This window comes from Melanotaenia boesemani, chromosome 4 (genome assembly GCF_017639745.1).
Source record: "Melanotaenia boesemani isolate fMelBoe1 chromosome 4, fMelBoe1.pri, whole genome shotgun sequence".
Taxonomy (NCBI): domain Eukaryota; kingdom Metazoa; phylum Chordata; class Actinopteri; order Atheriniformes; family Melanotaeniidae; genus Melanotaenia; species Melanotaenia boesemani.
Window position 1 is genome coordinate 20,296,000 of NC_055685.1, and position 25,443 is coordinate 20,321,442.

At 38.0% G+C, this 25,443-nt stretch overlaps 1 protein-coding gene across 1 annotated transcript in view; it reads left to right on the top strand.

Moving 5' to 3' along the window:
• The window catches only part of mtnr1aa (melatonin receptor 1A a), a 46,218-nt gene extending 25,245 nt beyond the window's left edge, over nucleotides 1–20,973 (top strand). Inside the window, exon 2 of the mRNA XM_041982943.1 lies at nucleotides 19,415–20,973. Coding sequence (XP_041838877.1) covers nucleotides 19,415–20,283 — 869 coding nt within the window. The 3' untranslated portion in view covers nucleotides 20,284–20,973. The remainder of the gene's footprint in view (nucleotides 1–19,414) is intronic.
• The last annotated feature ends 4,470 nt before the right edge of the window (nucleotides 20,974–25,443 follow it).

A 25,443-nucleotide genomic window follows, 5' to 3' on the forward strand; every position in this document is an offset into this window, starting at 1 on the left:
TGGGATCTCAGTCCTTTCAAACCCAATATTATTGTAATTTGCTCATTAAAATAGTGTGCTATTTTTATTTCAATGCAGAACAAAACAAAGTCGTTAAAACTGTGGTTTGCTTAAAAGGTATAGTGCAATATTGAACAAATTAGCGTCTTTGTGTCACCGTTGTAAAAAAGTGTTTATTACCTTCGCCAAGGCAGAGGTCATGTTTTCAGCAGTGTTGGTTTGTCTTTCTGTGACAAAGCAACATAACTCAAAAAGTAATGGTCAAATTTTGATTAACTTTTCAGGAAATCTTTGAAATGGAATAGCAAACAGGTGATTAGATTTTGGGGGTGAACTGTAGAAGTGTCAACATTTCAGTACCCCCTAGAACCGCCAGAGGGGGTCATTTTCAAAACATGCTAAAAAAAACTGTTGATTGTTGAAATATAAGTATTTTACATTTACATTTATATTGGATTTTGGGAAAAAATTATTCATGTAAATAAGTAACACACGTAACTCCTCACATTCAGCACGCACGCTGTACACAGACTGAGTGCTGGCACGTTGTGGATATATACTGGTTTGTTTTTGTTGTTTTTTTTCACGTTTCATGACACAAACTGCCCTTGTTCCTTGGCTCAGCATTGTTGGCATGCTGAACCCGCTTAGTAGTGGTGACAGGTCTGGGGTGTGCTCAGTGTGCAGCTGCTTGCAGAGCTCAACCAAAGTGAGCACAGACCCTGTCATTGTGGCTTCGATGCAGCTCCGGTAGAGGACCCATACATTCAGTGCAGGCATATCCAAAATGTTATAAAACATCACAACAGGCCATCTTCTAGTTGCATCTCGTAATGACTATCTTGTCAAGGAGGTTTAAACTTGGTCCTGTTGTAGTAAGAGGAGCTAACCATTTCTCCCCCATCTGAGTCATCCTCATTCATTTATTGGAACATAGCCAAAGCTTCTTTGCATTAATTTCTCTGCTTCTGTTCATTACCTCTGCCCATGGCACTGGTTGTGTTTTCAGCAGCATTTGTCTGTCTGTCTGTTAGCAACATAATTCAAAAAGTTATTAATGGATTTTGATGACATTTTCAGGAAATCTCTGAAATGGAATAAGGAATAAGTGTTTGGATCCAGATCATCACCTGGATCCAGATTTTTCTTTTTTATTGATTAATTAAAATGGGGGGATATGGACAATTTTGCCATTACATCTTATAACTCAATAATAATGCCCACAATCATCAGCAAAAGAAAAAAGATTAAAATGGCTCAGCGGAGGTCTGCACTTTCTGAGTGCTTCTGGTTTGAATAGTTTTGAGAGCAAAGGTAAGTTTGACAAAGATTGAAAGAAGGGCTATTTTCATATTATCAAATCAAAATACACAACATTGTTGTTTAAATTTTTAACATGCACGAGTTAAGAGACATCTAGGTATGTTGTTAACCTTTTCCTTAGCTTGTCCTAATAAATGTGCTATGAATAAAATACTATAGTAGAGATGCAGTCTATGGTGGAACCCCATTACTTAACTTCACTGAGGCACTCCCTAACGACTACTAATTTGGCATCCCTCCTCTTTCTTTGACATACTGCCTTTTCTCTGAGCTCTCTCCAGCCAGTAAAAGTCAGTCCGCTGTTGACTCTTGTTTTATCTCTTGCTTCGTCATTTTTTCTTTTCTTTTCATTCTCCGATAATGTCCTCTGGGTTAATGTGTTGATATCCAGTTGCTGGTGTGTGATGTGCGGTGAAACAAAATTTAGCTGTGACTTGATGCTCTGGGCAGGAACACAAAGTTGTGAAAATGCAGTTTCTCACCTCTGGAATGCTGGAGGGCAAAAATGGCGCCAGGAATGTACATAATAAATGTCAGCGTGCCGTTAAAAAAAATAAATAAATAAATAAGATAAAAAAAAGGAGCATGGAGTTCTAAGGTCCCAAACCTAGAAGAATTACTTTAAGATAAAGAAAACAAAATAAATAAACAAATAAATGAAAACATAATAATAAAAAACATAATACTTAGTTACTAAGGAAGGAATTGAAAATTGGAGATTGGAAATTCAAAGTTCCCCGTTGCCAGTGAATAAAGCATAATGAGTAGAGTTTCAAGGGCTGATCATGCTCACTGTATTGGTCATTGTTCTGGCAGATAGTGTTACTTTATATAGATTTATACTGGTGATTGATCACTGCTGGATTCGCTACAGTGACCGACTTGAATGGTAGGCATCTCCACCACAGGGATAGCTCTAGAAGGAGATAAGGCATAGGCAAGTACATTTTTCATACAGAAAAATGAACCATTTCACTCTTAAGTGGTATTTAATGGTTTGGTGACTTGCAGTAATTGTGCCTCCTTTGTTTATAAAGGGGCTTACAGATACCAGTAGCTATGGATCTGCTCACAGACTCTTCACTCCAACTTTATTGTTTAACCAACATGCCGGTTGCGCAGTTTAGCTACAAATATTGGGTTTTGCATGAACAGTTGACTAAGATCCACGTGCTGTTGATGAAGTTAATTTTGGTGTGTGCTGCCTTTTTCAATGTTTAGAACAACAACTATTAAGTTAGTATTAAGAGTTGAGAAGTAGACAAGAACCAATGAGAGAATAACAGAAAATCAGCGAAAGCAATTTAAAAACCCATTTAGACTGAATGCTACACACTTGCTGCTGGATTCAACATACTGGTCAGCAGAGCACCGTAGTTGGTAGGTGAGGAGCTCACAGTTTTCTTTTTGCTATATTGTCAGTAACAAAGATGCACCAACCTTGTGGTAAAAAGTGAGTAAGCAATAGGAGGTTGTGGGTTCCTGAGACCCAGAGAGCAGTCTGAGAAATTCCAGCTTGTGAAGGGGCTCCATTTTCACATTGACTAGTTCCAGGTCTTTTTGGCTCAGTGTGGAGGAGTTTAACTATCTAGACCAAGCTTTCTTCTTGAGGTCTTGCAGACTTGTGTCATACAGTTCTGGAAATTCAGAAACGCACAATATTTTCACTCATTTTTTCTACTGTGTCTCGATGGATGCATTGAGTCTTTTGGCTGCTTGGGAAGGCGTTACAACACACTGGATTTTAGAGTGCAGCAGTGTGCTCATCATATTTGGTTTAAAAGAGACATAATTTCCCAGCAATTTCATAGTAGTTATATTCTTTAAAACAATTGAACATGTCCACACTTACTGACAGCCCGGTGGGAATCTGCTGCCTCATTTATGTGAATGTTCTGTTGATGGAGGGGAGTGTTTTTTTTTTGAGAATGTGATTCAAAACTGTATTTTTAAGTCTATGATGTTTTGTTTATTTTTAATAAAGAGACCACATATATGTCAATATATGCCATAGCCCATTATCAGATTATATTCATTCTGGATCTCAGATGCCTTTTCCTGTGAATCCATGAAACTTCATTCCCATTAGTCTCACATTGCAAGTCCTTGGTTTCTCTATTTGATATCTAAGCACAAGTGATACTAAATCAGATTAAAAAAATAAAAAATAAACAAAAAAAACTAATAATAATAATAAATTTTATTTGCGTAGCACTTTATATTGCAGGGAATCTCAAAGTGCTTACAGAAAACAGGAATAATAAAAAGCAAATAAATAGCAATTCTCCCAATTCTCTGCAAATAAATAGCAGAGAATTGGGAGAATCTGAATCAGAAGTGAATTGATCAGGGAAATCAGTTGTGGTATTCATTCCGTGTCTGGTTACTGGTGTCAACAACATGATTTGCTCGTGCAACATTAATGTAAGTCGGATGGGGCGGAGAGGGGGCTTTGCAGAAATGGCATCATATGGGAGTTTCTGCTGCCTTACCCTTTGTTTTTCTGGTTTGAATCTTACATGGTAAAAAGATGACAGGCTATGTTACTTTGCATCAAAGCCCTACAAATGTAATGCTGTGTCTCAACCACAGAGTGCAGTACACAGGGAGCAGCTGGAGTACTGTAAATCTTAGCAGCACCAGCAGCAACAAGAGCTGTAGCCACATGGTACATCCAGCCCACAGCTCCTCAGGGATCTAAAGTACAGTAACCTGCACTCAGTGACCTGATACTCATCAAGACAATTATGATGGAAAAATAAATGCTAGGACACATAAAGCTAAGGATAACAGTTTGGTGTTTTGGAGTTGTAAAAATATAACATTTTTATGCATGATTTGACAAATAGGTTCATTTTCATATGGTGTTTTGTCACTAGTTCATGACACATGAAGACTGTGTAATCAGATTGACAACATGACATTGGACAAGTTGTCTGGGGGGTTTTATCTGGAAGACGTGACTGGACCTGTCAGGCTGTGTCATGCCACCAGCTGTGGGGGCCTGGCTGACATCCAGTGTGACACCACCCGTGGTGTTTTGTCATCTCTGCTCCCTGAACATAGAAAGTAAGTGTGGCGGACAGGTATTTTCACAGCACATGATCCTCAAAATTGCAGTAGTTGCTGTAAGAAAGGTGTAGCAATAGGAGATTGACACTACTTAGTTTGGTATTTGAGATTTGCAAGAGGCTGGTCGGTTTGTTGGTAGTAGTCCTTTGAGCTGTTGTTTTAGGTCTCTCAAATGTCCTGGTGATAAAACAATGCACTGAAATTTGTTGCTGTTGCAAAATTCCTCTTACTGAAGGAAAAAATTGCTCTGCTGTTAAGAATTTTGCTGGACAGAGGACATTGTGTGCTAACTTAAGAGTATCTCGAAGGAATCTCCTACCCAATGGGAAAACGTCTTTACCCTGATAAGATAATTGCACAGAAGCACAAGTCTGGAAATAACCTTGGATTAAAACACAGACCACAGAAATAAAAAAAACTCTGTTGTGTTCATTCATAAGACTTTTTTTTGTTGTGATTAAGATTTTATTTAAATATTCTAATAATCTCCTGTATTCTTGGGGGCAAAGTGCTGTACAAAAACAGCCTTGGGGCCGAATGCAAGTAAAAATCAGGTTGGCAGAGCATGATGCTGCTTCCTGATCCACAGTTGCTGGTTGGTAGCGCTCTAGCATACAGGGCACTTAAGGTCAGATTCTAAATCCCTTCTTTCCTTTTGCAACATCAGGGTGGGAATAAAGCTCTTCTATCTAAGTGCTTCCTTTTTTTGCTACTCTGGCGGCAGTTGAAAACAAATTCTCTGTATAGTAAAGGAGATGGATATTGACAGATTATGTATTGCATGTTCATTATTATTAGTGTTTTGTATGTTGTGCATTTTTGCATCCATCCAGCACCCTTGAAATAGCTTCTGTGGGAGACGTGAGCAGATTAAACGTGCTGAGAGTCATCATCCACGGCTGTCACTGGCTTCATTCATAAACACAATAACAGTAAATCCAATAGTGATCCAGGAACATAATGACACTGCTTCATTATAAGGCTGACTCCATGCCTCTCCCTCTATTTCTCTTCTTTCTCTCTGTCTGTTTCTTTTTTTGGTTTTTATTATTGAATTTCAAGTAAAGCTCTAACATCACAGTTGTTAATTTATGTGTATTTTGTATCATTCTTATCATTTTTCCACTGAAAAGTGACGCTAGTTCTACCAAATGCCATTACAATCCAATTCTGTTTTTGCTCCAGATATAGTGCTAGTGTTTATTAGTGAATTCCACAAAACCTCACCAAATGCCCTCAACACACAATTATATGCAGATAAATGCACACAGAAAAAAACACATAATTTCCGCTCATCCATTAATGACTCATCTTTATTCAAGACTTCCATATTTGTTGGAAGAGTTGCAGATCACTGAATCATGTATGAGCAAGACAGAGCTCAGTAATGATCACAGTAAAAATACAAATCCAAAAAAAGAAAGAATATGATATACTTTGATGGTTTTTCTTGTGATGGAAACATTCACAGACCGATTTAAAGTACTATATCATATCAGCACATCCAGAGGATTTACATTTTTGCTACATTTTCCCTTTAAACCTGATACGATTTTCACTTTGAAGACTCAAGAAACTTTCTTTTTTCTTTAAAGAATTGTGTAAATGTAAAACCATTTTAACATGGTTCTCCAGCCTCTGTACACATGTCAATATGTTGTCATTTTTGCTGCTACCTGAGAGCGGTTTCAGAAATACAAGCAACAATTTGGGCTCTGAGCTGCTCTTGGTTCTGTTAGTGCTCTTGTTGATTGTTTAGGAGCCTTTTATAACATCCATGATACGGATGTTTTTTTTTTTTCTGAAAACTGAATGAAGTGCTAGCCTCCTTTATTGCCACCATGTTTATCATTTTGTTGACACCCAGCAATTTCAACAACTCTATCCGAAGTTTTCTAATGTGCCCTCAAGTATGTCAACATTTATATTCATGGAGCAGATTGCCTACGTGAATTTGATATGAAAAAACCAAGCATATTCTTGGCTTTAGTGTTAAAATAATGAAGATTATCCGAGGCAGTTGTTGTCTGTTTTTAACCTATACTTCTTTGCAATTTGTCATTTTTGGTGCCCTGTCCTACTTGGTATGAAATCGGTTGTTGTCGGCCAACCAAAATTGAAGCAATACTCATATTTGAAGTTTACATCAACTGCATGCCATCCTATGTGACCTATGTGCTAACACACATGCTCCGCCAGGTGAGCTATACTGACAGTGTAGCTGTACTGCAATGACTTGCTGTGTCTGATAACCATCATTTAAAAAGTCAAAACTTGTAAATTGCATTGTGACAATGCTGATCATCAAATTGAACTATTATATAATTTTAGTACATTACATCTTTTTAATATCAACACGGTTATAAGTTTGATATGACCTTAGGTAAGAAGGTGGTCTATATAATTGTGTACAGAAGCACTACCCTATCAAACTTCTTGATGAGTTAAACTGAACTGTATTGTATTAAAATAATATAGCAACAGGAAGTACAGTAGTTTGTCGTGATAATTTACATACATCTGTAACTGTGTTTAGCAGTTTTTGTGCATTCCTTGTAGCATCTAAGATAATTCACCATGTCAGTTGAGCTTGTTCTAAAGTGAGATGTTTTTGTTGGTATTTTTTCATACAGTAGAAACATATCTCCATGGGCTACCTCATGTGCCTGACACTGTCACCCAATAATATTCATTTGTCTTTTAGTCAAGGACTTTGTGGCATGGCTTTTACCAAACTATACCCTGGCATTAAAACTAACGTTTGCAAATGCCACTGACTGTATGAGAAATGTATTAGTAGTGTCATTACAGCGCCATTACATGTATGCAAATGACTATAGATGTAATGTCAATATAATCTCATTTGTCACTTACTTGAAATACTAAAATTTATTCATATTCCAGTGGTGGTTTTTCACATATTAACATACATAAAATTGAACAATATACTGCTGTTCTGCCATTGGCGGCACACTAAAGGGTCTTTTTCTTGCTTCTTTTTCACATTCACATTGACATGCAACTTTCTTTCACAAGGTATGCAGTTAGACTTGACTTTTGATCATTAGTGATGACATGTCTAGTTTAGTGGCTCAACGCCTTCCAAGGCTAACCTGTTCAAACTGACTCCACCTGCTTTTGACCTTCAGTATGTACATTATCTCCTTCTACAAGCCTCCAAATCATGTGGGCTTCATTGAAGGCACCTATGCTTGGCAATTCTGGAATAAATTTAACACTAACCCATAATGTACTGCTAATTTTAAGTTAACAGAGATAGTTGAAAGCAAAAACATTGTTGGAAGATTCCAAAGAGTGGATTGACCCAATTTTCCCAAAATTTAAGATGAGTCATATTGGATCATTTTCTTCACTATTGAACTGCAGCCTCTTATTGTGGAGAATGGAGAAATGGGTGGACCCATAGGAATGAGCAGTGCAGACTGTTACACAAGCAGCCAAACGCCTGCGCCATTTTCAAGAGGACTTAGTACAGTGTCATGGGAGGCTGCACTGTCTCTTGAATTAGAAAAGTAAATAATGGATCTTTCTATTCTTTTATCATAGTGTGCTCTATTTTCTTGTCATGCTCATCTCTGGTTTTGCATGCAGACTTTGGATTATGCTCATCTACAATAAACTATATGTTGTTGAAAGTTTCTCTACAAATCTTTGTATCCAAGAAGCTTTAAATCTTAATTAGTTGTAGTTTTTCAGACAGACTCTTCTTGTATGTTAGCTGAGGAAAATGAGAACATTGGGAGTTAGTTTGTTTTACTTATCATCACGCGTCCAACAACGTGACTGTTGAGTATACATCTTTATGGCAATGTTCAAAAGACATTTTGTACAGCCCTACCCGACATGCTGTGATGTTCACACTGGAAAATAGCAGTCACCAGGAGCCTGGCTTGGTTGACCTGGGATGCAAACATGAAAGAAGGTTATTGCAAATTTGGTTAAAAAAAAAAAAAAATAATAACCAGATGAAACAGAAGAATTGGACTGTCCTTTTCGAAGTGTTTCGGTATGCTGGTTAAAACTTGAATGTTGTTCCCACAGGGACATAAATGCTTGGAAACAGAAAACAGACATTTGCCACCACCAGTGGTCACTGTTTTTGTCCTTTGTGATGGCAAGGAAAGTTTAGAGGGGTCCATTATTACTAGACACTTCTATCATCTGTTTTTGTCCACTACCATATCATACTATACCATACTATACCATACCATACCATGCCATATCATACCATACTATACCATACCATACCATGCCATATCATACCATACTATACCATACCATACCATATCATACCATACTATACCATACCATACCATACCATATCATACCATACCATATCATACTATACCATACCATATCATACCATACCATACCATACCATACCATATCATACTATACCACATCATACCATACCATACCATATCATACCATACCATACTATACTATATCATACCATTTTTATTTATAAAGCACTTTAAAAACAACATCACTGACTAAAGTGCTTTTACAATAAAATAGAAATAAAATAAGATAAAATAAAATAAAATATGCACATTAAAACTGAAATTAAACACAAATTAATAATAATAAAAAAGAAACAGAGACAGGGATGCTCTTAAAGCAGAAAATAAAAAAATAAAAAATAAAAAAAAAAACATCTTAAACCAACAAAAAGAGAATGTTGTGCCATTATGTACATCTAGTTCAAAGATGTATATAATGGCAGCTCTGAGCTATCAAAAGCAGAATGTAAATGTTCTAAATGTTCTGGTTCATTTAAATGAAGTTCGATGGCGCTGCCAAAATAAACGTAAAAACCCCTGTGACTGCTGGCCCCACTAGATTTTAATCACAACCTAGACATCAATATACATTTAGGGCCTCGGGGGAATGGGCACATGGGCTGTGGGTGGGCGGACAGGAGCCGCCGAGGTGGCCCTTCCTCCATCCCCTCCCTTTGTGACCTCTCTCCCCCCGATTTTATTTACATGTTAGACACTACCACATTTAATAGTATTGCACTACACACATAACACACACACACACTCACACACACTGAGTGGGAATAGGTAAGGGTTAGGGTAAAGAAAGGGGGGGGGGCTGAGGAATTGTTCCTGTGCCTGGGGTGCCTAGCCTTGGTGTTGGGTTGGCGTGGCCGGCAGTGGTTTTGCCTGGGGCGGTCGGGCCCCGTCGGGTTCCTGGGCGGGGCTCTGCTGGGGGGAATGGGTGGCCCTTTGGCCTGTGGGGTGCCTGACTTCCGTGCGGCCACCACGTCGCACAGCGCTCACCGGGCGTGCTCACCATCGCCCTGTGCTGCCCGGTGCCCCTGCCCCGTCATGTCAGGGGGCTCCGGTCTGGGGGACCCTCTGCTCTGGTCTGAGTGGACCGCTGCTCTGTCTGCTTTGGCTGTCCTGGGATTGGTGCTCTGTGGACCTGCTGGGCCTTTGGGGCCTCGGGCTGCCCCCGTCCCCCAGTAATGCTTTAGGGTGCGGCGTGATCACGGCCCCCTTGCAAGCACACATTTCTTCCTTGTTGCATGGCCACACCCACGTTCACATGTGCATGTTCACAAACGTGCTTGTCTCTCCATCTGCTTCTGACTAGATGTTGCTGATGTTTGTGTGTCGGTACTTTTCTCTGCAGGTATGTTTGATGACCTGTCCTTTTCCCTCTTTTTTCCCCCTCTTCCTCTATCTCCCTGTCAGGTTCGGCACTGACATATAAAGACTAAAGAAAATAAGATTTCAATAAAAATTATAAAAAATATCAAGGGCAGTCATGTATATAACATGTCTCCCTTGGTAGAGCAAATCTGTCAAGCAAAATATGGCACACAGACCACCGTTCTGCATGTTAGGATGCTGGACAGGACAGGGTTAAAAAAAAACAACAAAAAAAAAACAAAACAAAATGAAAGTAAATGTGGGATACTGTTTTTTTTGTTTTGTTTTTTTTATAGGTTGAAAATCCCTTGTTTTTTTTTTTTGTTTTTTTTTTTAATTTACTAAACCTTTATAAAGATCCTTCTAAATTGTTGCATTGATGTGGCATAATTTTTGTTATCTGTCCAATTCCAGACCTCACAGAGGACAGCCACATACAGGAAAAATATAACAATATAATATAATATAACAATGTGCATATCCAGAAAAAACAACGTATAGTTGTTTTATATGTTATGTTTGAGCCACACATGCATGTTAAGTGGTTGCTGAAATTTCTGCATTATTTCTGTTAGTCCATCCATCCATGGACATAAGCAATGAGATGGCCTTAAGAGCACATCTGTATCTGTATATATTCTTATATAATAAGGTGTCATTTTTTCAACTATTGTTCGAAGTTTTTATTCATTCATTTTTTTGTTTTTACTGCTTAGTCCAATTCAGGGTTGTGGGGAAGCTGGAGTCTATCCTAGCAATTAGCAGGCGAGAGGCAGGGAACACCCTAGACAGGTCGCCGCAGGGCCAACACAGAGACAAACAACCATTTATGCTCACTCCTATGGAGAATTTAGAGTGACCAATTAATTTAACATGCATGTCTTTGGACGGTTGGAAGAGAGTACCCAGAGAGAACCCACTCATGCACAGGGAGAACATGCAAACTCCACTGAGCTTTGAGGCCGCAGTGCTAACCATCACACCACTATGCAGCCCTATGGCCTTGAGCTAGAAAACAAAAATAATTTTACAATAACAATGAAAATGCATTTTACAGGTATGGAGGGAGAATGAACATCAAACATAGATTTATATTTAGCAGCTTGTGGAGCTTGAGGTTCTCTTAGATCTAGACTTGTAATACTGGGTCTAAATTGAGCAATCTGGGTAAATCTTTTAATGTATTAAAGCTGCTGGATGTTGCATGCTTATAAGAACTTAGAGAAATCATGGCTTCTTCAGGCTCATTTATGCTTCCTTATATAAAAAACAGCGACGTCCATTTCAAACGTTGTCAAACGTCGGCGTCCTCATACTTCCATGCATCTTTTCCATTGCCATGGTTGTTAAGTCAATCCTTCCACTAGCAGGCAGTACTAAGTTCATAGATCACTCCTGCGAGCTGACGTCAGTTTCAGACACCATTTGGAAGCGGTAATGCATCGCTATAAAGTTTTTTCTAACCACCCAACATGCCCTAAACACTCACATAGCCTTTTTTTCAAAAGGTTGTGCAATTTGTACAGTTGCTGTACTCGTCTTTATTCTTCTTCTGTTTTTTTTCCCCTTTTCCCCCTTCCTGATCCTATTCTTCTCTGGTTTGTTTCTTTCACTGGTCACATGTCAGCTGTTCTGCTCAGCACTGCCCACGCAATTTCCGGTGGTATTTCTCTGTCTTCTGCATCAAGCAATGGATCGCTGAGCTCCCTGAAAACAGAACAAATTATGAGCATAACTGACGGAGATGATGAACGAAATTGTCAGTGCGTCTGTGTATTCATCTTCTGCACTGAGCATAAATGGGCCTTTAGCCTGGAGACTAAGATCCAGGTGTAGAATTTTTATACTGAATTGAAGACCACCCATCCATCTTTTACTGCTTATCTGAGTTGTCTTCGAGAGGGCAACAGGTTAATCAGGGAAGCCCAGACTTCCCTCTCCCCATGCACTTCTTCCACTTAATACTGGGGAAATCTAGAGGCAGTCCCAGGGCAGCCCACAGACATAGTCCCTCCAGCAAGTTCTGTGTCTTCCCCAATGCCAACTTCTGTAGGTGAAAATTAAACCACCAAGGTCCCTGCTTTACACACATTTTTCAATGCACGTAACCTAAATTTTCCTCCCCTCAGGTGATGAGATCTTGGTGCCAAGATCTTTGAATCACTCTTTGTCTGACCCCTCACTGGAGACCACTTTGTGTTAGGACACATTACCAGGGTATGATGCTCCAGACAACACAGATCTTAGGTTCATGGAGGTTTTCACATCTCTATAATAAGTTGTTTATGACTGTCCTCTTGGTGGTAGTACACAGATTTTTTGTTATTGTTTGATTCACTTCAGAGCACTTTTTATAAAATATATATATATAAAATAAAAACATCTAATCGATTTTACTATGCAATATATTATCTGAGCCTAGCATTCGTTGAAAGCCGAACAGCTGGGAAATGAAAACCTTAGGCAGCGAGGTGACAAAGAGCTGCAGAGAAAGCTGAGATAGCACATTTTGAATAACAAAAGTCACAGTGCAACTTGCTTGGAAACTTGTTAGAATGTTTCAAGATGTCACGGCTTGAGAAAGCTTCACAACTCTCAAAGTGTAACAGCTGCTTGTTACAATGAAAAACGTAACACCCTGGCTGTAATGCAAAGCAATCTGAAGGAAACAGAAAGAGTTACGTATGAGTTGTTTGCTCTGCCTTCCTGTTTCGTGTCAAAGCTGAAGGTCAGGAGGTTTGTGATGTTGGAAGTAGGATAAATACAACCAAATGTGGAACCTTATGGTATGGGGACAGTTGTGTTCCCCACAGGATGGCTGATGAGTTGGTTCTGTCGGACTGGAGTTCATTCATGAATTTAAATTTCCTTTGATTAAACATGGATCAGTAATTGGCTCATTAATTTAGGGCTAATACTCTTTTACAACTGACATGGCCATTATTTATTTATATTTGTAATTGCTTCAGAGGTCACTATTTTGAATTGGATAACAACAAAGTGCTGGAGGAGCTGGTTGGGGTTAACAGTATAGACGCTGATCAGCACATGAAGATAATGAGTGGAAAGCTAGGAGCTTATTTAATCAGATAATATGAAATACAATTTAGGGAAAGGAGTTTATGAATGGAGAAGAGTCAATGGACAGGTGAAAGGAGTCAGTGAGCAAACATAAAAGGAAGATGTAAACTCCATTGCAGATCACAGCCTTTTCATATGACTGCAATGACTGCTTCAGGAAAAAGAAGGTGGCTAACCTTTTATGTCCAAGTAAAAAGCCAGGTCTTAAATCCCTTTGAAAAATCTGCTGAAAGTCCTCTACATTGCTGCTCACAGACGCTTCACATTCAGCTTGACTGCACAGGACTAACTGCTCTGAGAAATGGAGGAAAATTCTTCTTTAAATGTCTCATGCTGGTGGTGTTATTACTGTCAGAATTAGTAGTGACTTGAAAGGTTTAAAAATAATTTGGATGTGATGCCCATGTTTCATTTACAACATGGCTGAGAAACACAGTATGTGGTTGTCATAGGGGAATAAAATCACAATGTTCCATTTTGAGATTATGTTACAACACCGTAAACTGTGGAAAAAAGTCAAGCGGACATTAAATGAACTGTATATCTTTTCGCCTTACTGGGCTGTGTCAAAATTCATTGCAAGCTACACTGGCAAAAATGTTCAGATGGGCTGCAGTTGTACCTAAATCCTAACAGGAATTGGTTGAAAGTGTGGGATTGCAGAAATGGAAAAGGGACACAGGACCAGGCCATATCTCACCCCAAGCCAAATGAAAACTCAGAATGACGTGTCAGTCAAAGGACTAGTCACAGGGACCGAGACTGTGAGTGAGAGAGAGAGTCCAACAGCCAACAGAGCCAGCTGTCCATAGGCATTTCACCTTGTCAAGGTCAACACTGTTAATGCTGAGTGAGACCTGAAAATACACCAACAGCATTGCTACAGTAAACAAAAGACAAAATAAGGAGGGAGAGCCCCATAAACTTGACTGTTTGCATGTTGTCTCAGCCCTCTGAATGAAGAAGCTTCTTTTAATTTTAAAAGTACCCACAACTGCACCCTACTCCCTACACACACATTTTCCCTCATCTTCATAGTTAGGAGGAAGCTCTCATTCAACACTTGGATATCTAGTCCAACAGTAAGTTTTCCCAATTACCACACTTTAGCTGCATACAGATGGCAAAGCATTAAGTTGCTAAGGAGCCAGATATTTCCCTGAGGAGTCGGCACAGACAGAAACAGGACCAAAGGGAGGGTTTAAATTAGGCTCACACTCCTTAGACGTGACAAAAGAAATGTTAATCGTGACTGTTCAGCTGAATGTGTAAAGTGCAAAGAGGCAACATTTAGGTTAAAATGTTAGAACTTCTTAACTTCTAGGAGACATTTCAACCAATGAATAAGGTGCCACAGAATCACAAACTACAGTTTAGTAAATGAACAGTTGAATTAACATTATTTGAAAACCACAGCACTGTCACAAAGAGAGGACAGTTTGTTATAATACATTACTTTATTTAGGTTTGCCTTATTAGAGAGTGTTAGGAAATGAGACAACACTAACAAGTTGTTTCTTGTACCTGTATCAGTTCAATAAGGAGAGATAATAAAGTACATTGATGTTTTAAAAGAATTAAAAGCCTTTTTGTTTTAGTTGTAGACTTCATCAAAGAATCAAACTTTGCACAAACCAATGTGCATGTGTGTTGATATCGGCGTTCGATGCCTGCAAACATGTTCCCTGGCAGTTAAGCAGTTAACAAACCTAAGACACTTGCTTATACTAATAACTCTAAATCTGCACACTAGAGTAAAAGCACTTTTTGAACTAAAGTGAAAATTCCTGACATGTTTTTATCACCATGAATAATGACTAAGGACCAGGGTTTTAAATGTGATTTTTATCTTTCATCACAGTTCTTCATTCACTAGGAACAAGCAACATGTGAAGCAACATTTTACAGGTACCTTTGTAATAATCTTCATATACAGACGTGGACAACAGCAACAGAAATAACTTGAATCAAAAAGTAATAATAGCTAAAAAATTCTATGAAATTTAACCAATGAAAGTCAGACATTGCCTTTCAACCATGCTTCAACAGGATTATTAAAAAAAAAAAACGTTCAACTTATTTCTGTGTGAGTTTTTCTTTCATTAACCAAAGGGTACCAATAATTTTGTCCACTTGTGTATGCCCCCATAACTACACATGTGCATAAGCAAACACACATATAGAACATTAAAGATAGCATGTGATCTAGTGACAACAGAGGGTGCACTTAATTCCCTATAGAGGGCAGCTGAATGACAGATATAAAAGGACAAGGCTTAATTAATAAGCACATGTGATCCCTGGCAGTGGAGTGGTCGGCATGTCCTTTTAGAGATAACAGGCCGCTTAGCTGATCTGCGGTTTGCTCCTAATGCTCAGGTGAGAGTGACAGGTCTGTCTGTTAGCTGCGGGGAGTTGGGGGGTCGGCGGAGGGGTGGATGAGTCTGATACTGTCTACCCAAAAGTCAGTGCAAAAATGAAATTGGATCTTGCACTGCAGTGATTGTGGAGATATAGGAGCCGTTTACTTCCAATCTGACATGTAGGAAATGCATCTTATCATCGGTGACAGATTCGCAAAACTGAATCCAGACTTGTCATTTGCCTTGCAATGCTATGCTCATTACAATACACATTTCATCAATGTATATTTATGTGACAGCTGTGAAAAATCCATGTGACAACATGATACAATTCTCTGTTATTGTCATTGCAGGCAGCTTAGTGACTTAGTGCATTTTTGAAAGAGGTTGATGCTATCTGGCACCTCTGTGCAAAAGTGGGTCTCTAACTAAACATGTGCAGCATTTCCACTGGTTTGGGAATAAAGAGAGAAAGAAAAGGAAAATTATGTGGCTTTGATTACTACGCAATCTGTAGATTCTGTTTGTCAAGCATGCACATTCTAGAGCCCTTGCTGCCAACTACATGCATGCGTTATTTAGCAGCAGTGACCTCCCCCGTTTTTTTCTTATTTACCGAAATCAAAAGGTGACAGTTGAAGTTCACACTTTGCAAATTACAAAGAGAATGCATTTATGCATTGTGATTACACACAAGTAATAAAGTGCACGTACACACAAACAGAAGATTTCCAGATGGAATCCCTCTCAGCAAAGCCCTTTCCAGGGTTCATGATGATGTAGTAGCAAAAATCAAATGGATGTCTCTATAGACTGCTGCAGGCAAACACCGGAAGTAGACCCGCTGCCATTGCTGAGGTGGCATTTCTGTGCATGTGTAAGTAGAACAGATGGTAATCTTACTGTTTTCTTAACCATGTCCATGAATTTGGATGGATTTCCACATTTCTTGGCTGTTCGAACTAGGGCTGCAGCTAATGACTATTCTGATGGTCGATTAGTCACAGTATATTATAACGACTAGTTGACCAATCGGATTATGTATCTCATGATTATTATAAATGGCTCTTATTTCACTTTCAGCTTTGAAATCTTGCATGAGGTTGTTATGTAAGTCCGACGTTCCTCCTCTTTAAGTGTTCGAGCATTGCAGATGCACTTCTGTGGTACACAAGGTCTGCTTTACTCATCTCACATTTAATTTATTTTGTAAGTTTAACGTGACGTTATCCCTGACTTTTGACGTCCTCTGCCGCTGTTTTGGACTTTATTGTGCATGTGCAACTCTCAGCAGAGATAAGAAAAGAAGACGATGTCTCACTCTGTAGTTTTTTTTGGTTTGTTTGTTTTTTTGTTTTTTTTTGCGCTACAATAGTAGAGGGGTAAATTCATTGTCAACTATTTTTATTGTCAACAACGTTGACTAATTGTTGCAGCCCTAGTTCAAACGGTAGTGGGAAATTGGAACTGTGTTAAAAAAAAGTGAATGCGAAGATCATGGAGCTTTATTCCAAGAAGATTGCTGTTGTCTGTGTCTGTCTGTGTGACACTGAGGGGGCAGTGGTTGACACTGTCTGCTGATGCTAGTTTGTTTGCACTGGGGGGGGGGGGGGGGGGGGGGGGGGGGACACCAGCCATAGAGAGAGCAGAAGAGAAATAACATGCCATGGATTTTATTCCCAACAACAAAAACACGCTAAATTTTGGTGAACAGTTCAATCTGACACTAAATTGTGCGTATCCATGCTGCTGTCCAACTTAACATGACACAATGGACATTTGATATGCTAGATAACGCTAACAGAGAGTCAAGGGGCTGCAGTGTTGCTGGAAATTAATGTCTAATTTGGGAGATATTGTGGAATGTGACATTATTTGCCCTTATTATGTCAACGTTGTGACCAGAATATAAAAATTATTCAGTCAGTAACTCAAATGGATCCAGCAGCCAAAAGCAGTTAAAACAAAACTATGACAAATATCTAACAAATTTTAAAAATTGCATCCATTTCAAAACTTTAAAACTATTTTTTTAACCAACTTTTGATAACTTATTATAACGAGATTTGCATTATATATTCCAGTGTGGATTGTCTGCAGTTTCATAGTTCACATTGATGCACTTATGTCAAACTAATATAAAAACAGAATAACTGTGAGATCTCTAGAGAAGATACCCTTATCAATAAATGTAGACCACTGTCTAACGTTGTCAGTCCAGATGTTCATGCTTCTGTCCATGTCTTCAGAGGTAATTAATACTGGCAACCTCAGTGATGGCGGCACCGCAAGATGGTGCAACACACAAAACGGCCGCCAGATTGGTCTATAGGACTGATCTGGTGTCTATGCATATTTAAGCAAATTTACAAATCATCCATACCAAAGTTATGGCTAACTGTTTTCCACATCAGAGTAGTCATCTTGTAGCCCGAGGGTTGCCAGTTCAGTCCTGTCCTAGAGAGCTCACTGTGCTATTTAAATACAGACCATTTAAAGTTCTTTATTTTTAAAAGAATCGTCTTTTGTGAAAATTAACTTTTACTCTGTTTTTTAATGTTTCTACATTATAAAACCAATAGCTTTAAACTCATTTAGATCATCACACAATTTACAGTTAGATGGTATTATAGTTGTACTCTAATTGAGATCATACCAGATGTCACGTTCACTTCATGTCCCAAATTAGAAACTTTTATCAGATGTAGGGCAAAATTGGCAACAGACTTTTTCATTGCATCTAATCCTAAAACCAACTGGCTGATATTGTATATAATGTTTGCAGTGATAATTGTTTTGCTGTTTTTTGTTTGAAAGCTGGTATTCTGTGGAAATGTTAAAAAGAAAAAAAAAAAAGGAAAGGTACAGGCTTTTTTACTTTCAAGGTTTTACATCAACATTTCTTAAAATAAGGTCATATGTGAACCAACAGTACAAAATTATTTGAAACCTTAACATAAAAAGTAAGGAAATTTGTGTTTGGTAGGTTGTTGTAACAATGCAATTAATCTTATTTTCCTATTAAATAAACTTGTATGATGACCAGCAGAATAGAGTATGCGGGTTGTGCTCATGAAACACTTTTCTGTCAAATCTTCTCTGCCAATTCAAAAAAGCTTGTTCAGCTAATGACTCCTGTTTGTTGTCATTTATTGAGTTCTATTAAACAACTGAAGTCGAAAGACTGGCAATTTAACTATTTATCACCTGTGAATAACAAACAGGAGCCTCAGTAGCATGTGGAATAACCAAACATAGCCAAAACGTGCTTGTGTTGAATACTCTGGTATGAAGACCATAACTAATACCACAAGTGTGCAGTGGGTTGAGGTAAGGGCTCCAGGCAGGCCATTCCATCATCCCCATTCCCAAAATCCGGAGATAGTCTTTGATATGCTCTGTTTTGCTCTGGGTGGAGGCAGCATGATAATGCAAAATCTTCATCACTAGAAAAACAAGGCTTGTCATCATTGGAGATTATTTCAATGCGGACACAATGGGATCAAATTCTGCAACCAGTGGCAATCCCATATGCCACAGTCTGGGAACAAACTCTATCTTCCAAGAAATTTATACTTGCCTGCACAAATTCTGAGATTGAAGCCAAAAATGTCTGATGCTCAACACAAACTGTAGTTTTTAAGTATAGTATCTTCATCCTGGGTGGACTCTTGATTTGTTTGTATGTAAACAATTCGTTTTGGCCATATAAGCTTCAACACCTTTATCTCACAGATATGAAATTTCAGATCATTTTCCTAATTAAATAAGTGTAATGTTTTGTCTCATTGAATTGTTTGTTCTTTATTTATGTTTATTAAGTCAGTAAAAGTTGTTGATCATTGCTGTAGTCACTGACTCATGTCATTGTCTTTCCCATTCTGTTTATAGGGAACATCTTTGTGGTGAGCCTGGCGGTAGCAGACCTCGTGGTGGCCATCTACCCGTATCCTCTGGTCCTTACTGCCATTTTCCACAATGGCTGGAATCTGGGTTACGTTCATTGCCAGATCAGCGGCTTCCTCATGGGTGTCAGCGTCATTGGCTCCATCTTCAACATCACTGGCATCGCCATCAATCGATACTGCTACATCTGTCACAGCCTCAAATACGATAAATTGTATAGTGACAAAAACTCTGTCTGCTATGTGATATTGATATGGGCGTTGACTGTAGTGGCCATTGTGCCCAACCTGTTTGTGGGTTCACTTCAGTATGACCCACGAGTTTATTCTTGCACCTTTGAACAGTCAGCCAGCTCAGCGTACACGATTGCTGTGGTTTTTTTTCACTTTATTTTACCCATCATGATTGTCACCTACTGCTACCTACGCATTTGGATATTGGTCATACAGGTGAGGAGGCGGGTCAAGCCAGACAATCGACCCAAGCTGACGCCGCACGATGTCAGAAACTTTGTCACGATGTTTGTGGTGTTTGTGCTCTTTGCTGTCTGCTGGGCACCACTCAACTTCATTGGCCTGGCTGTAGCAATCAAACCAGAGGTGGTGGTGCCCCTCATCCCTGAGTGGTTATTTGTGGCCAGCTACTTCATGGCCTACTTCAATAGCTGCCTTAATGCCATTGTCTATGGTGTGCTGAACCAGAACTTCCGGCGGGAGTACAAACGTATTGTAGTGTCAGTGTGCACAGCTCGCATCTTCTTCCAGGACAGCTCCAACGATGCAGGGGAGAGGCTCAAGAGTAAACCGTCGCCACTAATGACCAACAATAACCAGGTGAAGGTGGACTCTGTCTGAACCACAACTCAGAGACATGAACTCATTTGCTGTTTTTGAAAGGTAACTGGGGTTTCTTTTTTGTTTGTTTTTAAAAAAGCTGAGTAATAAAAATACCAAATATAAATATAAAACAGCTTGTATCCTCAGAGCTGTCTAGACTGTCATACTGTACGGTGCTAACTGACCTCTGAACAATCACAGCGAGAACAGGGGTGCATATAATCTTTGTATTTTATCAAGCACTTTGTTTGACTCTGCAGTACATGTAGTACAGTGAATATATGATGTCTGTTTTGTTTTCATGTTTACAGTGATATAAATGTATCATGCATTATATAAGTATTTTGAAATGTCATATTATGAAATGTCATGTAGATATATAGTAAAATATATCAGGTTTCAGTTAAATGAAGTCTAAATTTTATGAGGCCAATAAGACCTTAGTTTCTACAAAACTTTGCTGAAAATGTAACCAGAAGTTTATAAAAATGGAGTTAACCAATTTTAATAATCTTATTTGTGACACTGTAACACTGAGTACGAGCAATGTGGGTTGTTGCTGTGTTATTATACCATACGGTACTGTCCTTATGCATTAGGTGGAATATTAAATTTAGTAAGAAAGATCTCTCTCCACCATGTCAGCTCAATATACTATATGCATGAATATCAGGAATTGTTTATATGCAAAATAAAATCTGATATTGATGGAGGGTTTGCTTGTGTTCAGTTTCTCACAAATACAAGCTGAATGCACATGTAGTGTTCTGTTATTATGGTATATTTAAACTTGTCTTCATATTTGGCAGTTATTCTTATCAGTTTTAAATGATTATGTTAAATCAACATCTCTACAAGACAATTTAACTTTTATTCCAGGATCACTGAATTAAACTCTACATGCATTAACCCCTATTAATCTGATCATGTCAGGTTCACCGGGTCCAATGTAATGGTCAATTTTGCATTAAAGTTGTATCAGTAATCTTACTATGATGGACCTAGAATAATTTAGAGACCACCTCCTAGTTTGGCTTCCATTTTTTCAAGGTTGAAAATCTCCAATCACATAATTTCAGTACTCAGTATAGTTTTCAAACTGTGATGGGTTTTTCTGATTCTGTGGTTTTGTTGTTTAAGCCACAGTCAGTCCTTTAGAGCCTCAAAAAGACTTCTTTCCAACCAAACCGATAACAATCAGCAAGTTACATGACAACATATGTTGAAAGAATAAACTGAAGTTAAGTATTATATTTCAATGCATGCACTATTCTTGCAATAAAACTGAAGTCAGTTGTTCCTAAGACTCCCAAGAGATGCTGTCACAGCAGCAGTGTATTTCTGAGAGAAGTCACAAAAAATTAACATAATTTATGTCTTTTTTTCCTTATTTTAACAGATGTTGAAGCCATTAAAGTTGCATATCTCAACCTTTTTCTTGGGGAGCTTAATAAATTAGCAACTGCACCAATTTGACTGTTTTGGGAAAAAAACAAAAAACATATAGTATAGGTTACTTGTGTCCTTGGATTCTCTTTAATGTTCTTTAGCTTGACTCAAGCTGATTTTACCACAGTGTTATAACTGATACAATATCTCAGTGGTAGGACAGCAGAAACATTCTCTACATCAGGTTTTTTTAGAACATCTATTATTCTTTGCCTTGTCGTATAAGCTATCAGGTTCTGTATGCAAATACATTTTCAGGGTCAGTTTATATTAAGTGTTAGGCACTTGTGTCCTTTGCAATGTGAAGGACTCTTTAGTGCATAGGAGGCAGGGACTATAGGTTACTGTACATCAAGGCCTGGATGTGTGTTGTTTAGTGTGCGTGGGCAACCCAGTTAGTGCACCACAGACAAAAGCATCACGCAGCACAGAGGAGAATGGCTCAACGATGCATTTGAAATCCACTCGGATTACATAACGGTCGCTGACCATCATCCTCCAAGCAAGAGCTAAAAGAGCCAGTTCCCAGTGGACTCCCCGCCCCCTTCTCTATCTGTTTAATCCCAAGAGCTGTGCTTGCTAGGAAAGACTGAATGGGTTGATGATGGGCAAATGTAAAAATCCCAGGGATTTACACTGCCTCTAAATAGAGTTATACAGTAATCTGGACCCAATGATTTTTTTTTTTAGCTCAGGATGTTCCATAAATGCAAGAGAAAAGACAGGTTTTTACCAGGCCAATGGCAATGATTTAATGTTCATTACATATTCAATGAAAAATAAAAGAAACAAATAAGTGAAGAAAATGGCCTTTTCTGTGCTGTAAGTCAAAACATTTAAAAGCTCATGTCAAATTGACTGCATGAAATTCTGCAACTCCTGACAAAATATGCACACACAACTTAGCAAATGTCTTCAAACAGCTACAAAATAAATATACATATATACATATATATATATATATATATATATATATATATTTATATACATATATATACACACATATATACATATATATATACATATACACACACACACACACACACACACACACACACATATATATATATATGTGCTTTCAGAGGAAATACTCAGTGGGAGCCGGTTCCTAGTTTTCGATGGGATGATACAATATCTGATTTGCATATCAACTTTCTGGCTATTCAAGCGCTTTTGTTACATCTTTCAGCCAATCAGCAACACTGGCCACTTTTTTGCTATTGGTTTCCGAATACTGCCCCAACAGAAAGTAGGGTTTTGTTTTCAAAGACGATGGACCATGAAGAACAGATTGCAAAAGGTCTAAATGGTGGCTGTTACAGCACATTTTTGGAATACTTGGTAAAGAACTTTCTGGTCCATGTACGATCAGGCAATTCGATTTTTCACTTTAAACCAAAATTTAAACTTATTTTTTTTTTCTGTTTTTTTTCCATTTACAATCAAAATCGAAAAAAAAAAAAATAGAAAAACAGAACCAATTTTCCTTTACCTATAATACCCAGATTTCAAAGACGAAAAACAAGAAAAACCAAATTAAAAACGAAGGATGAAGACACATGTTAATGGGTGGCCCTGAAGTTAGAATAAATCTTTCAAAATAAAAGCCAAAATAACACGTAACATGTAAGCATATAGGATAATGTTAAACTTTACATACATAAATAACTATGTTGACCGAAAAAATATAAATAAAAAAAAAGCTAGTCGAAAACAAGTAACCAGTATTGCAACAGGTTGTTTTCTGTTTCTGTAATCAAAGTGCTGTGAACTACTAAGTTAAAATTTAACCAGTGGAATGTACCACATGCAGCTGCCACATTTCATGGTGGATGAGTCAATAAAATAATATTCGAGATCACACCTAGTGCAAACAGTGCAGTGCCAACTTCCCTAATAGTTAGATCAAATATTGTCTCATTGTCTCAGGGACGCACATCTGAGTCAATTAGGTTTTCATAACATAATCTCCCAATAATGACAAAATATTATCCCATATGTGTTTAAACTTTTACTGATAGAAGTCAATAACTTGTACAAGGGTTGAAAATATTTATTCTACATTTTGTTTTTTTCACTATTTTGTGAAATAATGCAATTTTGCAATTTTGATGAAGATCAGTTTTTCTTTTTTTCCCCACAGTATTTTATGGTTAACTGATCTCTTTACATTTTACAACAGCTTACAGTTTACTTTGTTTTAATGCACTATTTAGGTCTTTTATTTTTTTATATATCCACATGTGTGAGTTTTCAGACCCCTCTAGCAACATATTTTCAAAAAAACGACTAGTGACAAATCTAGCCATTTTTTCTGGTATTATTGGAGATTGACGTGAATGAATATAGTTTATTCTTCTTAATGATGAGTCCCTCGTCCAAAAGCACTCAGAAGAGGCTTGGTCTTCAAATAGCATCAGCAGCAGCTCCCAGCTGCATTCAGAAGATGATCACTTCTGTTTCATGACCTGGCTGAAAATTAAACGTACAAAGCTGCTGCTGGATGATCCCGAGCTGGCTTACTGTCAGATACTAATGTCTATTAATGAAGAGTGTGGATATAAATATTTAAAAAGTTAAAAGTGTTGTGACATGTTGCAGACATGTTGACCATACTTAATAAAATTAAACTAAAAAACAAAGAAATTATTGACTGAAGAATGTTTTTATTTTATTATTTTTTGCTGTTCTAAATCATTTTTTGCCTTTTTTTTCCGTCATCCCTCTCCACAGCAGCATCAACTATATATAACAGGCTGAGAATGCAAATTAGACAATGACGCCTTTTAGTGACTTCTAGCGACTTTTAGGACAGCCAATAGCTACTTTTCTTACTGAGTTAGCAATAGTGACTATGTAGCTGCTAAATCTAATGAGCTTTAAAGCTTCTGACAACATGCACATCATCAGTAATGCAAACAAACTGGAAACGTTAGTAATAGACTTTGCACCAATTCATGAATTAAAAAGTTTACTTACCATATATAAAGTCGAAAAATACAGACACACAGATTGATAGATTAGGTCTATATAATATCAAGACTTTAGACAAGAACTAAGTGAGGGCTAATTGAGACATAAAGCACAAAAACAGTGAGTCCTTTTGGACTGTGATGGAGATTTGAACGGCACTGCCTTGAAGTTTTAGCTTGCAGCAGCTACAGTGCTCCTCCATTACGGATTCCCACTTCTGCAGTAATGAGGTAATAGTTTGTTAATGTGAGCTGTTGGTGAGTATATGGTTTGTTTTAACTTTGAGAGCAGTGAAAACTATTTTCCATTAAAAAAACAAAAAACATACTTTTTACAAAATGTTTTTTTTTTTTCTGCTCAGGTAGCTGTTAGCTAAGCTTCTGTTTATCATTCGGAGGAGGGCTGTTTGGGAGAAATACAGCTGATAATTCATATGATGAGGAATATAGTGTCATGTGAAAAATACATAACAAGCATGTGGATTTAGTTACTGCTGAACATTTGAAATATGCTAGTCTGAGGTTTGCTCCTCTCTTAGCTCTAATTTTTACTGGTTATATGATCCATAGCATGCTACCACACTCAATAATGTCCATCTTGCCTGTGCCATTAATAAAGGACAAAACTGGAACAGTTACTTGCCTGGATGATTATGAGCCTATAGTGTTAGCCAGTGTTATATCCAAAGTTATTGAAAGAATCCTGCTTGACAGAGTGAGTGAGTTTATTACTTCCCTTGATTATCAGTTTGGTTTT